This window comes from Rhincodon typus, chromosome 7 (assembly GCF_021869965.1).
Source record: "Rhincodon typus isolate 14 chromosome 7, sRhiTyp1.1, whole genome shotgun sequence".
Classification (NCBI taxonomy): Eukaryota; Metazoa; Chordata; class Chondrichthyes; order Orectolobiformes; family Rhincodontidae; genus Rhincodon; species Rhincodon typus.
This window is the reverse complement of record NC_063338.1, coordinates 29,301,916-29,317,320: the sequence shown is the minus strand read 5'-3', so window position 1 is coordinate 29,317,320 and position 15,405 is coordinate 29,301,916. Positions and strand designations below refer to the sequence as shown.

General features: G+C 42.0%; 1 protein-coding gene across 1 annotated transcript in view; it reads right to left on the bottom strand.

The window, feature by feature from the left end:
* The window catches only part of dnah7 (dynein, axonemal, heavy chain 7), a 311,419-nt gene that overhangs the window by 25,748 nt on the left and 270,266 nt on the right, over window positions 1-15,405 (bottom strand). The window contains exons 59-60 of the mRNA XM_048599124.1: window positions 14,850-14,987; window positions 4,384-4,614 (exon numbers count right to left, since the gene is read on the bottom strand). Of these exons, the coding sequence (XP_048455081.1) occupies window positions 4,384-4,614; window positions 14,850-14,987 (369 nt within the window). The remainder of the gene's footprint in view (window positions 1-4,383; window positions 4,615-14,849; window positions 14,988-15,405) is intronic.

Here is a 15,405-nt window from a genome sequence, read left to right as displayed (position 1 = left end):
GTATATGATTGTGACTAGAACACAAAGGCTGCTGATAGCTACGTACAACCCTTTCAATGAAGACACAGAGATGCCACAGCCACTGCTCTCTCAGAACATGCTCCATCACAGAGCAGGCCATCAGACTTTAGTGCTTTGATCAGTCTGGGTACCTTTCAATACACTTGCTGAAGGTTTTCTTACATGACAGTGGTCTTCTGCGCTCTGCACAACACGGTCCTCCAGAGAGGTTGCGGGGGTGGTGGTGGTGGGTGGGTGGGGGTGGGGGGGTCCTTCAAGAAGGTAAAGAAAAGTGCAGGTGCTTTCACACATGGTGGTGTATGGTCATACTGAACTGGAAGGCCTTCCAGAGGTCCAGCTGGGAGATCAACCACTGATCAGAATGGCAGGAAAGTTCAGGTCACATTATTCAAGGCATAATTCTGATGAGGACACCACATCCTGGATAGTAATTGGCTGAGACCAAAAGTTTCCTACAACGAGTGGCCACATCCAAAATGACAGGCCTGCAAAACCATCTCCTATTTCCCCATTATATCTGAAAGCTATGTCACCAGAAGTCACACAGTTTCCTGATGACCCACTATTTGCACTGGGCTCACCAATGTGCTTATTCAGTAAACACAAACATTACAAATGACACCCAAGTATATCACAACATTAAACTACTGATGGAGTATCATCCACATGTGGCTAGTCTTGCATGGTGCTGTCCAAGCTCACAGTGGCTCACAGTAAGTCGAGGCAGGTTGCACTCGTGTGTCTTCCTTGTGGCAGACAGCAGGCAGAGCCCTCTGTAGTTACTGCAATTAGTCTCATGATCTGTCTTGAAGATGGTTACAACTGTGACATCTTGAAGATCCCTTGCATGCTCTTCTCCAGATAATGGGGACGAGCTTGTGTATCCAAACTGAGAGTGCATTTGTGCCGTTTTAAGTATTTCAGCAGGGATTACATCAGCACCAGCAGACTTGTTGGTTCTCAGTTGTAGATGGAGTTTACAATTTCATGGGCTGAGGTTGTGGTGAGATGGCAATGGGTAGCATGCTGTGGAATGTGGTTGAGGGCACTCAGGTTAAGGATCCTTGAAGTGTACCACTCCATTCCTAGCTTTTATCGGGATAGGTCCTGGGATGCTTGGGTCACAGATTGTCTTAGCTCCACTGAAGAATCCACGGAAGTCATGGCTGTAGGTGAGTTGTTGTTGCCTATGCTCTTTCCACAAACCATCTGTTCTCAGGTCATGTCTTTTTTTAAATTGAATCTCAGACTTAATTTGTCAGTGGACCTCCTTTCTTTTCCTCCAGTATGGTAGCTTTCCAGTTTAGAAATTCTTTCACCTATGATTGAATAACTCCTGGGTCTCTTGGTTATTCTCATCAAATGAATCTTGATGTGTGCACAGAAACCTGAAGTCCCCTTGCACATGCTGCTTGTGATGAGCAGACCAAACAATGTAGATATTCTGTAGTCCCTATTCATTGGGCATGGTCAGGTGGCTTTGACATGCTGCCTGTGTGAGTCTCTCTTCATAGAGAGACCTTGAGTCCATCAATACTGAATTTCTTGCAGGGTGGCAAGGTGGCTCAGTGCCTGGCACTGATATCCCACAGCATCAGCGGTCTGGGTTCGATTACACCTTCAGGCAACTGTCTGAATGGAGTTTTCATGTTTTCCCCATGTCTGCATGGGTTTCTGCCAGCTGCTCTAGTTTCCTCCCACAGCCCAGAGATGTGCAAGTTAGGTGGATTGGCCATGCTAAATTATCTGTTGTGTCATGGGCTGTGTAGGTAAGCTGTTTTAGCCATGGGAAATGCAGAGTTACGGGATAGGGCAGGGAGATGGGTCTGGGTGGGATGCTCTTCGGAGGGTTGGTGTGGATTTCTTGGGCCAAATGGCCTGTTTCCACACTATACGGATTCTGTTCTGTTCTGCTTCTCTGTGATGCTATTTTTCAGCCAGGAGGAGGTAGTCGATTGGATTAGGTGACGGTCATTCCTACAATTATCAGCTCCTGTCATGGAGAGGTAAAGTGAAAATTCTTGCAATTCCTTGTTCAGACAATGATGCAGTCAAACAGATTCCAATGTCCAGAGCTAGATTATTGATGTGATTTATCCGTCTGCAGAAAGAGGACACCTGCTGTAACCAGGTCATGCTCCAGGCATTTTGTCAGGGGGAGGAGACTATTAGTGTTTATCTTCCCTATGCCTTCCTTGCGCCTATCACACCGACCAACATGGTCTCCCTCTGGGATACGGGACAATGACTGATCAAAGATGAAGTGGACATTTCCTTTAGTCTCATTCATTGCTTCTAGGATTGGGATGCATGCAGTGATAAATGTGGTACACAGCTTCAGGGTCGGTGTGAATAAAAGGGTCACGAGGCATTGGCTTTTACCAAAGGAGGGCTTGATGAGATGGTCAACTAATTTGTTCTTCATGGTGAGAGCAACACCACAGAGCTGGTATTCTTCTTCAGATTTACCCTTCTGGTGTAATGGTGGCTCAGTGGTTAGCACTGCTGCCTCACAGCGCCAGGAACCCGGGTTTGACTCTACCCTCGGGCGACTATCTGTGTGGACTTTACATGTTCTCCCCATGTCTGCATGGGTTTCCTCCGGGTGCTCCGGTTTCCTTCAACAGTCCAAAGATGTGCAAGCTAGGTGTTTTGGCCATGCTAAATTGTCCATAGTGTTCAGGGATGTGTCGACTAGGTGGGTGATAGGGGGTTTCTCAGGGTGGGATGCTCTGAGGGTCGGTTGAGCCGACTTGTTCGGCCAAAGGGCCTGTTTCCACACTGTAGGGATTCTATGATAACTGTAAGTGGAACTGCTGCCTTGTCCTTTGAGCTGACCTTCTCCTGCTGCAGTGTCTCACTTATTGCAGCACTGTCAATGTCTTAGCGCCAGATTTTCTAGACTGTATTAACAATACGATATTCTGGTCTGTCACTGGGGGTTGTCATGAGTTCAACTTCAAAACTTTGTTTTGAGGGGATGTAAAATGGCTCTGTATAGAATCTTTTAACATACGATAGCAGTTGGACCACCAGAGAGTACTGGCACAGCAACATCCTTTGTAATGGCAGCAATAGCCAAGATGATCAGAGACTAGGCTCCACTGCATGGATGGGTCTCACACATACACAGACACACAAACACACACGTTGCTGCCCCTAATCCCCCACATACATCATAGGAAACTATAGCTCTGCTTGTTAGTCAGTATCAAGGCAGAGAGGGTGCTCCCTATCCAGAAATATATCATAACTCCTTCAATGTCACTGGGTCAAAATCCGGGAACCCCTTCTCTAACAGCATTGTGGGGTTACTTACACGAAATGGACTGCAGCGTTTCAAGAAAACAGCTCACCACCATAACCAAGGGCAACTAGAGTTGGGCAATGAATGTTGGCCCAGCCACATGCCCATGAATGAATTTTAAAATGTGAAAAGTATTTCATACAGCATGGACTCATGAATGCAGGTTTTGCCCATGAACAGGATTTGCAAAGCACAAACATCAGCATGTTTACAAAAATAAAAACGTAAGTGATCTGATCAGATTAGCAGCTTTGCTGGATTATATCTATCATGGTCAAAAGTATTAGTTGCATCATGTCAGAATTTGATTTAAAATGATTTTAGCTTTGATATTTCTCCAGTACAAAATAATTTTGGAAAATTTATTTTCTAGCATTCACTAAAAATTAGTTAAAAGAGTTCCACATCATAACACGTTGCCAATATAAATGTCAGGTTGATCTAATTTTAAAAACAAAGATCCACGGTTAAACATTGAAACTTTTTTCTTCTCCGGACCATTTGTCTTCCAGCCACTTATGCGTCTATCTGAAAAGAAAGTATATAAATGCACTGAAATGTTCGGAATCATAGATTTGAAGCCAAATGCATGAAACCATTGTTTTAGACATCAATATTATTCTCAAAGGTCATCCTGGTAATCTCATGGCTCTGGTTAAATTTCAGTACTGAGGATATGTTGGAATAATAGAGTAACTCTGAATACTTCAGTTGTAGGTAAATCTGAAACAGGTCAATTCAATCTTTGGTGGAATAAGTTGAAGCTGGTTCCCTTCGAAAACGTTGGCTGTGTCAGCTTCTCCACTCTCCTCATTCACACAAATCTAACTGCTTGAGGGCAGAAGCAAAATGAAAACATATAGCAACTGTGATTTTTTAAAAAAACAGTACCCATTCAATCATTTCATCTAGTAAACTTCAAAAAGACAAGTACATGGAAAATATCTGAGAAAATCTCGGGCTTGGTACCAGACAGATTTGTACTATATATAGAGAAGGCAAACTAATTTTCAGAGGTTATAGAACCTTGTTTATGACGGACTATGAACACTAACCTTGATAGCTTTCTGTATGTTGATGCAGGACTCCCTAATTGTTCTAAGCAGGATATTAAAACGACCCATCTCTTGTACAAGTACAGTGTTCATGCTTTGATTGTATGTAGTTGGGTATTTTCTCATAGCAGCCTCAATATCAAAGTCTGCAGGGATTCTGCTTAGGATATCAGTTGACACCTCAAAAACAATATCATCTGTTGATTTTCCTGCCCCACCAGTGGCTCGAGACTGTAAAAAAAAATCATGGGCCATCAAGTATTGCTTGCCTTGTAAACGGTGATAAAATACAGAGTAATAGATAATCCTGGAAAATATTACAACGTCCTATTTCTTTTTAACTAAAGCTTAGGCAGTTTAATTTTCTCTGAACTGCACGGTGCACCTTTTACCTGAGTTGCCAATGATATAAAAACTTAACTTCAGCATACTTACTTAAGGAGTAACTTCAGCAAGATTATTTTACACTGTCCAGTGTAACTGCAGAGACAGGGATTTATTATCGAATGTATAAGCCCAGATATTCTGCTGACCAGAAAGTTGTTTCTGCAGAGTAGCTGGGAGTTGAGCAGTGGACCCTGTGGAATCCTTGATGTAGCAGACTCAGAAGGAGAGAAACAGTTAACATTTAGGTCAACTGAGACTTTTAGGAAAACCTGACAGTTTCTGAACGTCGAGAACGCCCTCGACCTTGTCTCCCACATTTCCCGCAACTCATCCCTCACATCCCCTCGCCGCAATAACAACCAAAACAGAATCCCCCTCATCCTCACGTACCACCCCACCAACCTCCGGATGCAACGCATCATCCTCCGACACTTCTGCCATCTGCAATCCGACCCCACTACCAAAGACATTTTTCCCTCCACACCCTTATCTGCTTTCCGGAGGGACCACTCTCTCTGTGACTCCCTTGTCTGCTCCACACCCCCTCCAGCCCCACCTCACCAAGCACTTTTCCCTGCAACCGCAGGAAGTGCTACACCTACCCCTACATCTCCCCCCTCACCCCCATCCCAGGCCCCAAGGAGACTTTCCACATCAAGCAGATGTTCACCTGCACATCTGCTAATGTGGTATACTGCATCCGCTGTTCCCGTTGTGGCCTCTTCTACATCGGGGAAACCAAGCGGAGGCTTGGGGACCGCTTTGCAGAACACCTATTCGCACTAAACAACTGCACCTCCCAGTCGCGAACCATTTCAACTCCCTCTCCCATTCCACAGACAACATGTCCATCCTGGGCCTCCTGCAGTGCCACAATGATGCTACCCGAAGGTTGCAGGAACAGCAACTCATATTCCGCTTGGGAACCCTGCAGCCCAATGGTATCAATGTGGACTTCACAATCTTCAAAATCTCCCCTCCCCCTACCGCATCCCAAAACCAGCCCAGCTCGTCCCTGCCTCCCTAACCTGTTCTTCCTCCCACCTATCCCCTCCTCCCACCTCAAGCCCCACCCCCATTTCCTACCTACTAACCTCATCCCGCCCCCTTGACCTTTCCGTCCTCCCTGGACTGACCTATCTCCTCCCTACCTCCCCACCTACACTCACTTTTACTGGCTCCATCCCCGCCTCTTTGACCAGTCTCCTCTCCACCTATCTTCTTCTCTATCCATCTGCTATCCGCCTCCCCCTCTCTCCCTATTTATTTCAGAACCCCCTTCCCCTCCCCCATTTCTGAAGAAGGGTCTAGGCCCGAAACGTCAGCCTTCCCGCTCCTCTGATGCTGCTTGGCCTGCTGTGTTCATCCAGCTCTACACCTTGTTATCTCAGTTTCTGAACCAGTTCTCTTTTGTAATTTAACTTTTGCCTGAACATGCTCCAGGTATTCAAGATGAGGCCAGTAAGGGCACAGAACAAGCTGTGCAGTGCAGCAACAAGCTAAGGCATTTTCTGATCAAATCAAACAGATACCACCATTTGGTGGGAACACCTGAGGAATAGTGGATCAAATATACAGTTACACTGGTGGATTAGAAACATCACCGATATTTTGATTATCACCTGGATGGTATTGGTCTTACATTTCACTTACCTGTTTCACCACACTGCAGAAGGACACAAAGGGATAGTAAAGAGTAAAGGATTCAGAAAAATAGGGCCAAAGCCTGCAAAGCACAAGACCATATCAGGATGGTATAAATAAGTATCTTCACAACCCTAAGCTCGATACCAGCTGATATCTGTGGGCAATGGAGCATAAGGGGAAAGGTGTTACCACTAATTTGGCTACTTTAGGCCAGGCCAAGTGCCAAAAAGGGGAAATTGAAGGGGTGAATTAGTTTTAGTTAGTTATGGGTTAAATCTTCAGTCAGAAATATTACAACAGTCGAAGCAAATAAGAACCACAGATGTGCAAGGCTAAGAATACAGAAAGTATAGGCCACAATCAGCAAAGATAAAGGAAACTTTGGGTACAGATAATGTCGATTACATACTGTAGAAAAGTGCAAATTATATTTGGACACCTGGTCGACATACTTTAGGAATTGGCCACATTAGCAATTCAGTATGTGACTTTTGTATAAAAACTGAATAAGTGCAAAGCATTCCAATGTCTTTTTTATGCTTCTAGGGCTGACTCTCCTTGCATACGCTTGAATAAAATGATTAATGTCTTGTATCTGAACCTCCTCAGTTTGTCAAATTGTGAAACAAGTTGCAAATTAAAACATGCATGTCGAGGTTTCCAATGAATTCATCTCCTGCAACTACCTGAAATGTTTTATTGTTAGTTAAACCACACTTTCCTAGCAATAATAATAATAGCACAAATATTGTTCCATTGCTACTGCAGAAAGATTATGGAACCAATTCAAAATACTTTGCAATAAAAATATAACAATTATTAAGCCAATCAATCATGATTCAAGTACAGCAATTGATTTATTGTTTCAAATGTAAGCAGAACTATCCACCAAAAAGCACTTCCATTTACTGTCAAAAGGAAGACAACTACAGTCAGTGTTGCAGCCTGATATTCAGCCATCTGTTTCTCTTACCAAATCTTCACTGGAGCGATAATGAAACATTTGACCTATTTTAACAAAATAAGTCACAGCCAGGTCTATTATTTCTTGTTCCCTGATTGCTAGATTTTAAAAAATTAGACTTGTGTTTTTATCTTTTTCTGTAGATGGAGAATTTTGTACATGATTCATCCTTCTAACCCAATTTAAAGAAAGTTATTGTTTCAATTTTGCTGTAGAACATACTTAATACATCCTATTATTATGGTAATCTAGAAAAGTACTTCTGAATTTTATCATATTAATAGATTCATAAATTAATTGAGGAACTTTTAGTGAGATTCCAGCTTCAAAACAAAATAGCTGCCTTTGCAACGTTCATAGATATCGAATTGTGAAACAATGGCTTTGAGTTATTAAAGAAAACACATTCAACGAAAATTAATTGGCAAAACAAAGTTAAAAATGCTTAACTGCCCGACATAGCAATTGCTACACATTTTGAGTGGTGACTACGGACAGTGCAGCATCTGCAAGGCTGAGAGTATTGTGGATAGCTTGTACAAAGAGGTGGTCACTCCACAGGCTAAAACTCCACAGGCAATAAGGAAATGGATAACCATCAGGCAGAGAAAGAGGGCTAAGCAGGAAATGCAGCAGTCCCCTGTAGCCATTGCCCACAAAACAGATATACTGCTTTGGGGGGATGGCCTCTCAGAGGAAAGTAGCAAGAACCAAATTTGCTGCACCACAGTGGATTCTTCTGCATGGAAGACAGAAAAGAAGGCAAGACAAAAGACAGAATGTACAATAAGAAGCGATAGGCAAAGAATTCAAGGACAAGAATGGAACAGGACCATACTGCAAAATAATATGGCATGTTAACAATGATTGCAAAAGCTCCTATACGAAGAAAAGAAGATTTGCAAGGACAAATGTTGGTCTGAACAGAGTAAGTTATAATGGGGAACAAAAAGATGGAAGACAAATTAAATACATATTTTGTCTCTTTCTTCACAAAGGAGGACATGAATAATGTCCCAAAAATGTTGAGGAACGCAGGGTCGAGTGAGCCTGAGAGACTGAAAGAAATCAGTATTAGTAGGGAAATGGTGTTGGGAAAATTGATCGGATTAAAGGCCAATAAATTCCTAGGGCTCAATAATTTACAACCCAGGATACTTAATGAAGTGGCCTGAGAAATAGTGGACGTATTTGGTGGTCACCTTTCAACATTCTATGGACTCTGGAACAGTTTTGTTGGATTTGATGGTAGCTTTTGTAACCTCACTATTTAAAAAAGCTAGAGGAAAAACAGAGAATCAAAGACCAGTTAGCCGACATTGGTAGTGGAGAAAATACTAGAATAAAACAGAAAATGCGGATGCTGGAGACTTGAAACACAGAAAAACAGAAATTGCTGCAGAAACTCAGCAGGTCTGGCAGCATCTGTGCACAGAAAACAGAGTTACCGTTTCAAGTCCAGTGAAAACTCTTCACAATTCCAATTGTTTCCCCACCACTGATGTGGTCTGTAATTCCTTTGTATATCCCTAAGGTCCTTCTTAAAAAGTGGAATCACATTTGCTGTGCTCTAGTCCTCTGGGTCCTCCCCCATGGTCAGAGATGAATTCAAAATCTGGGTCAGAGCCACGTCATTTCCTCCTTTGCTTGCCACAGCAGCCTGGGACACGACTCATCTGGACCTGGTCATTTGTCTGCTTTTAAGCCTACCAAAACCTCCACTATGTCATCACTCCCCATATCAATCTGCTCAAGAATCTATCAGTCCATCTCGCCAAATTCTGTACCAACGTCCTCCTTCTCTCAAATGATAACAGATGTAAAATACTCATTTAACACACTACCAATGTCCTCTGGCTCCACAGACAGAGTACCCTTTGATCCCTAATGGACCCTAGTCTTTCTTTAGTTATCTTCTGCCCCTTAATATATTAATAAAATAACTTGAAAATCTCCTAAAATTCTACTCACCAGTGTTTCTTCATGCTTCCTCTTTGCTCTCCTCATTCTTTTCTTAAGCTCCTCCTGCATTTTCTACATTCCACTCAATTTATTTGCTCCCTTTGCACCTAAAAACTTCTCCTTCCTTTCTAATCCAGTCCTGAATACTCCTTGACATCCAGAATTCTGCAGCTTGTTGCTCCTACATTTCACTCTACGGGAACACATTGGGCTAGTAATTTCTACATTTCCATTTTGAATGTCCACCACTCTTCTGATGTAGAGTTTCCCACAAGTAGCTGTTCCCAGTTTGTTTAGGTCAGATCCTAACTTATTTTAATAAAACTTCCGTCCCCCAATCTAAAACTGCTTTTTGCGGACCAACCATAAGTATTAAAATGTACTGTGTTTTGGTCACCATCACTAAAATGCTCCCCACTGCCACCTTGACTAGCTGTTCGGCTTTGTTTCCCATAATTAGGTCCAGCACTGTGCTGTCCCTTGTTGGGCCTTCTACATGTTGATATAAAAAGCTCTCCTGAATACTTTAAGAATTTCTCTAAACTTCTTACACTATGACTATCACAATAAATGTAGGGAATTTAAAATCTCTTAATCTAATTACTATTACAATTACACACCTCAGTGAATTGTCTACATACCTGTCCCCCGATTGTCCGCTGAATGTTTAGGTGACTGTAATGCTCTCCCAGCAATATGACTGCTCTCTTTGTATACCTCAACCCTACCCACAAAACTTCGTTTGAAGACCCTTCCAAGATATCTGCTTTCTGCAGTAACAAACTCTTTAATTAATAATGCAACACCACCTCTGCTTTTACACCCTCCCATCTTGCCTGAAGACCCTACACATTGGAAATGCTGAGTTGCCAGTCCTGCCCACTCCCTCAATCACGTCTTTGTAATGGCAATAATGTCATAATTCTACATGTCAATCCAGACCCTTAATCCATCTATCATACCTATAATACTCCTAACATTAAAGTAGAAGCCATCCAGCTTGCTTTGCTCCCTTGAATCTCAACATGGCGGAATATTTCTGTCTTGTTCCTTTAATATATTATAGCAGTAGTTGTTAAGCTCAAGAAATGCAATTTCCCTATTGTACTAATGCTCTGTGTCCCCTCTCCCTACCAACACTCAATTAAATACAAATGTTTCAAAACTTACACCTGCTTTCTATATTCATAGTAAACACTGTTACTGTAAATTTCCTATTATGAATATTCTGAAATTCTCTTTTCCAATTCACAAACATTTCTGATATCATCTTGTTCTACTGCTTCAGAGAAAATCTTCTATATTTTTCAGCATTAAATTGAAATGAATATTTATAGATGGATGAAAACTAGACGTGTTCTCCATTTATATTAGTTTCTCTACGAATTCTAAACTCTAAAGTAGCCCAAAAGGCTAACTTTAAAAAATAATCTTCCAGTTGTCTTGTGCAATAATAAGTAATTCTGATGAAGAAGTCACACTTTAATATGGCAAAACAAAATTAAATTCACATGTCACAAAATAGCTACAAACTCTGTTCTTTATAGCAAAAGCATCATAAACATATTGAATTAAGTGAGATATTAAATTTACATGTACTGTTAGGTGGGATAATGCATATTAGTTTGTCTGTGGTATTCGTCCATGTTTATTCCAGAGTGAGGAAAACAGCAACTCCTCAACCAATTTCTCTCAGATTAAAGATTCCAGACTCAAATATAAATACTTGTATTGTTTGAGGTAATTATTTTCTTCCCTTTTCCAACAAACACCTTTCACCCTTGTATAGTTGCAAGAAAGCTCGAATGTAAGTTTGCTCATGTCAGCCTGCCACCAAGCCATTTTACTGGAGGTCAGTGCAAGGATGGAACAACTACTGGAATATTTCAGCTTGCCTGTGGGCCTTCACTATGTCAGGGCTGGAATAAGCATACTAGAATGTCTTGGAGAACTGTCCTGCCTACTTGGCCACAGCTGTGACTGCGGACCAACCTGTAGATAGTTTATTTCAAATGTGTTAAATTTGCTGGGATGCCATCTCAAAATCTCTCCCCCTTACTTGCAAAGGCAGGCTTTAGCTCTTTCCACGCTGGAGTACTCCAACTATCCCTCCAGGTTCAAGATACATCTCCCCTTAATCTCACTTTGTACCTCTGTATTCAACAGATCATCCACCATCATTTCTGCCACTTACAGTGAAGTTACACCACATTCCCTCTTCCTCTCCCTGTTTTTTCAGGGATCCAAGGCAACTCTTCCATCTGCAACACACTGATCTGCTTTCCGATCATTGGCATGTTTGAAATAAATGTCAGTGGGGCAGGGGCAGAGATTGAAATCATGTTCCTTGGTGCCGCTTGGGTCTGGGCCTTTGGCCCTGCCCTTTTCCCAGGCATAGTGGGTCCCCAATTAATGGGTACTGATATATCCCCCGTTTCCCAGTCTCTGTAGGCCAGTATAAAACTGGAACTCCTTTAAAATGTGTAATGGACAACTAAAATTAACGAAGAGAAATCCTGCCACAAATATGATATTGAATAAGATAGTTGATTCACTCTTAGTACAGTAAAGATGCAAAATGTGACTTAAAAATCAGAGAGTTTGTGGGATGAGAGGATGAGAGAGGTGTGAGGTACAAGAAGAAGGATTAGCTATGAGGATACTGTAAACTGAAGCTTTCAGCTTTATCACCAATCACTGCTTCTGTCCAATGATGGAGAGCACTGTTTTGTCCATCAGGTTGAGGGCATGTCACCAGATCTGACCAATGTTTATCAGGTGTTTTTGCTTTTCAGTATGCACTCACTTACCTTGCAAAAGAGAAGGAAGTGTGGTAGTCATTGTAATGTGCTTTAACGCTGTGCTTGTCATGGTTGAATAGTTGGCCACATGTGTAAGATATGAGATGTGAGTGCGAGGCTTACAGTTGTGCTAAGCGTGCAAAGGTGAGGTGAAGCAATGAATGCTAAGCATGAATTGAATTGATACAGATTGTTGATAAGTAACTAATGGGATGCACCACGCCAACGACTAACAGCCAAAACAGCTTGGCAATAGATGCCAACATTGAAAATAACAATCCAAAACAACACATGGTAATTACATATATAGACCATGTGGAAGAGCCTGTTTCTCAAAGTTGGCCTCTTCTGCAAAAATGCGTGAGCTGAAGACACCCCATCTGAAATGGATTGTTTTTCCGTTTGTAGATGAAAGAATACCAAGTGTCATGCATTGAGCAACGTGTAGGTTAGCGGTGCAATTTGTGGGACTGGCATTCTAAGATACTTTCACTGACCTTGATCACTGATGTGATGTCATTGCATCCCCTCTTTGCAAGGTCTTTAAGTAGTGCAAACTAGCTTTGTTTATTCCTTTTAATTCAGCTCATCTTCTCTGTGTCCCCTGCTCATGCTGCAGCTGGTCAACAGCATGCCACATGCAATTATCTAAATTAGCCAACAGCACTAAGTTTCTGTTCCCTGATTTGGAAGTAAATTGCTCAATCTAATTTCAATCCAAAGTAATTCTAATCTGTTTAATTCAGCTTTGTAATTCAGTCAAGATTTTAAAGTCACACTTTGAAACGATTTATTACGAATAGTCATCAAGCCATAACTAGCAGCTATTTCTAACTTTTGATGACTTTTCAACAAACTACTAATAATGAAGTTGAAAGATTACAATATGCAAGGAAAAGTGGTAGCATAATGATAGTTTCACTAATAATCCAAAGATCCAGGATAATGCTCTGGGGACATGGGATAGAATCTGGCCCCACTAGATAGTGGAGCCAAATGCCTGTCTAGGCTGCTGAATGAAAACTCCTATGTCCATCACCAACCTTCAGTAACACCACTAATGACCGAGCTGGTCAAAGCCTACAGGGGCTCAGCTGTTAAACTGGGTTTGCAGAAGGCAATGAAGAATCTAGTAAGAAGTAAAATCCTATTTGAACTTGTCCTCACCAATCTACCTGCTGGTGATACTGTCAAGGACGTATGCTTCAGTAGGAGTAACAATTGCACAATCCGTGTGGAGAGAAAGTTCCAAGTTAGGATCCACAGCCTTCTTTAGCATGAGTTCCATTGATTAGCCTCCCTCTGGTGGAAGAAATTCCTTCTCATCTCAATTTTAAAGGCTGTGTCCTTGATCTTAGTCTCTCCCACTTGTGGGAACATTTTCTCCACTTCCACTCTATCCAGGTCTCGCAGTATTTTGTAAGTTTTAATGATATTCCTCCTCATTCTTCTAAACTCCATTAAGTACAGACCCAGAGTCCTCAGCCGTTCCTCATAAGACAAGCCCTTCTTCCCCGGGATCATTCTTGTGAACTTCCTTCGGAATCTCTCAAAGGCCAGCAAGTCCTTCCCTAAATATGGGGCCCAGAACTGCTCAAAATATTCCAAACGCTGTGTGACCAGGGCCTTATACAGCCTCAAAAGTACATCACTGCTCTTGTATTCTAGCCTCATTGAAATGAAGACCGATATAGTATTTTCATTCCTAACTGCCAACTGTAACTACAAGTTAACCTTAATAAAATCCTGAATTGGAACTCCCAGTCTCTTTGTGCTTCAGATTTCCAAAGTCATTCCCTGTTTATAAAATGATCAACACCTCTATTCTTCTTACCAAAGTGCATAACCTCACACTTTTCCACATTGCATTCCATCTGCTATTTCTTTGCCCACTCTCCTAGCCTGCCCAAGTCTTTCTTCGGCCTCCCCGCCTCCTCAATATTACCTGTCCTTCAACTATCATTATGTCGTCTGCAAATGTAGCAACACTACATTCAGTTCCTTCGCACAGACCATTATTGTTTAATGTGAACACTGTGATCCCAACACTGAGCCCTGCAGAACTCCATTAGTCACCAACTGACATCCTAAAAAAGACCTCTTTATCCTCACTCGCTATCTTCTGTCAGTCAGTCAACCTCTATCTAGGCCAGTGCCTTGTCCCTAACACATGGGCTCTATCTCATTTAGCAGCCTCCTGTACGGCACTCTGTCAAAGGCCTTTTGGAAATCCAAATAGATCAAGTCCACTGGTTCTCCTTTATCTAATTTGCTCATTACCTCCTCAAAGAATTCTAACAGATTGATCAGGAATGACTTCCCTTTGATGTAGCCGATATGACTCAACCCTACTTTATCATGCACTTCCAAGTTCACCGCGATGTCATCCTCAACAATGGCCTCTAAAATTTTACCAACGACCGAGGTCAGACTAACCTGCATATAATTTCCTGTTTTTTTGGCACCCTCCCTTCTTAAACAGGTGTGTTACATTAACCAGTCCTCTGGGACCCTCACTGACTCCAGTGAAAGATCAATACCAATGCTTCTGCAATCTCCTCAGCGATCTCCTTCAGAACCCTAGGGCGTAGTCCATGCTGTCCAGATGGTTTATTCACCTTCAGACCTTTTTGTTTTCCTTAAAAATGGCCACTATACTCACCTCTGCTATATTTTATTCAAACTGTAGAAATCATTTGACATACCTGGGTAAGTAGGATGCTGTCAAACAGGTTCTGGGTCTCTGATTGATCCTTAGTGATATCTGCATTAGCATGCATTCCAAAGACTTCTGGAGTTGGGTTCAAAGGGAGGCTCTTGGTATAGTTAATGTAGCTGAGGTACTGTAAGATGATTAATAGGTTTATCAGATAATTCCATGTTACTTGTGTCTTCACTGCAACTTATGTTGTTTCTACTGTGCATAATCTTGGAAACATTTGGCAAATCACAGTAGGACTTATACACTTAACAGTAAGGACCAGGGGAGTGTTGCTGAACAAAGAGACCTTGGAGTGCAGGTTCATAGTTCCTTGAAAGTGGAGTTGCAGGTAGGCAGAATAGTGAAGAGGGCGTTTGGTACACTTGCTTTTATTGGTCAGTGCATTGAGTTTTGGAGTTGGGAGGTCATGTTGCGGCTGTACAGGATGTTGATTAGGCCACTTTTGGAATACTGTGTTTAACTCTGGTCTCCTTGCTATGGGAAAGATGTTAAATTTGAATCAGAAAAGACTTACAAGGATGTTGCCAGAGTTGGAGAGT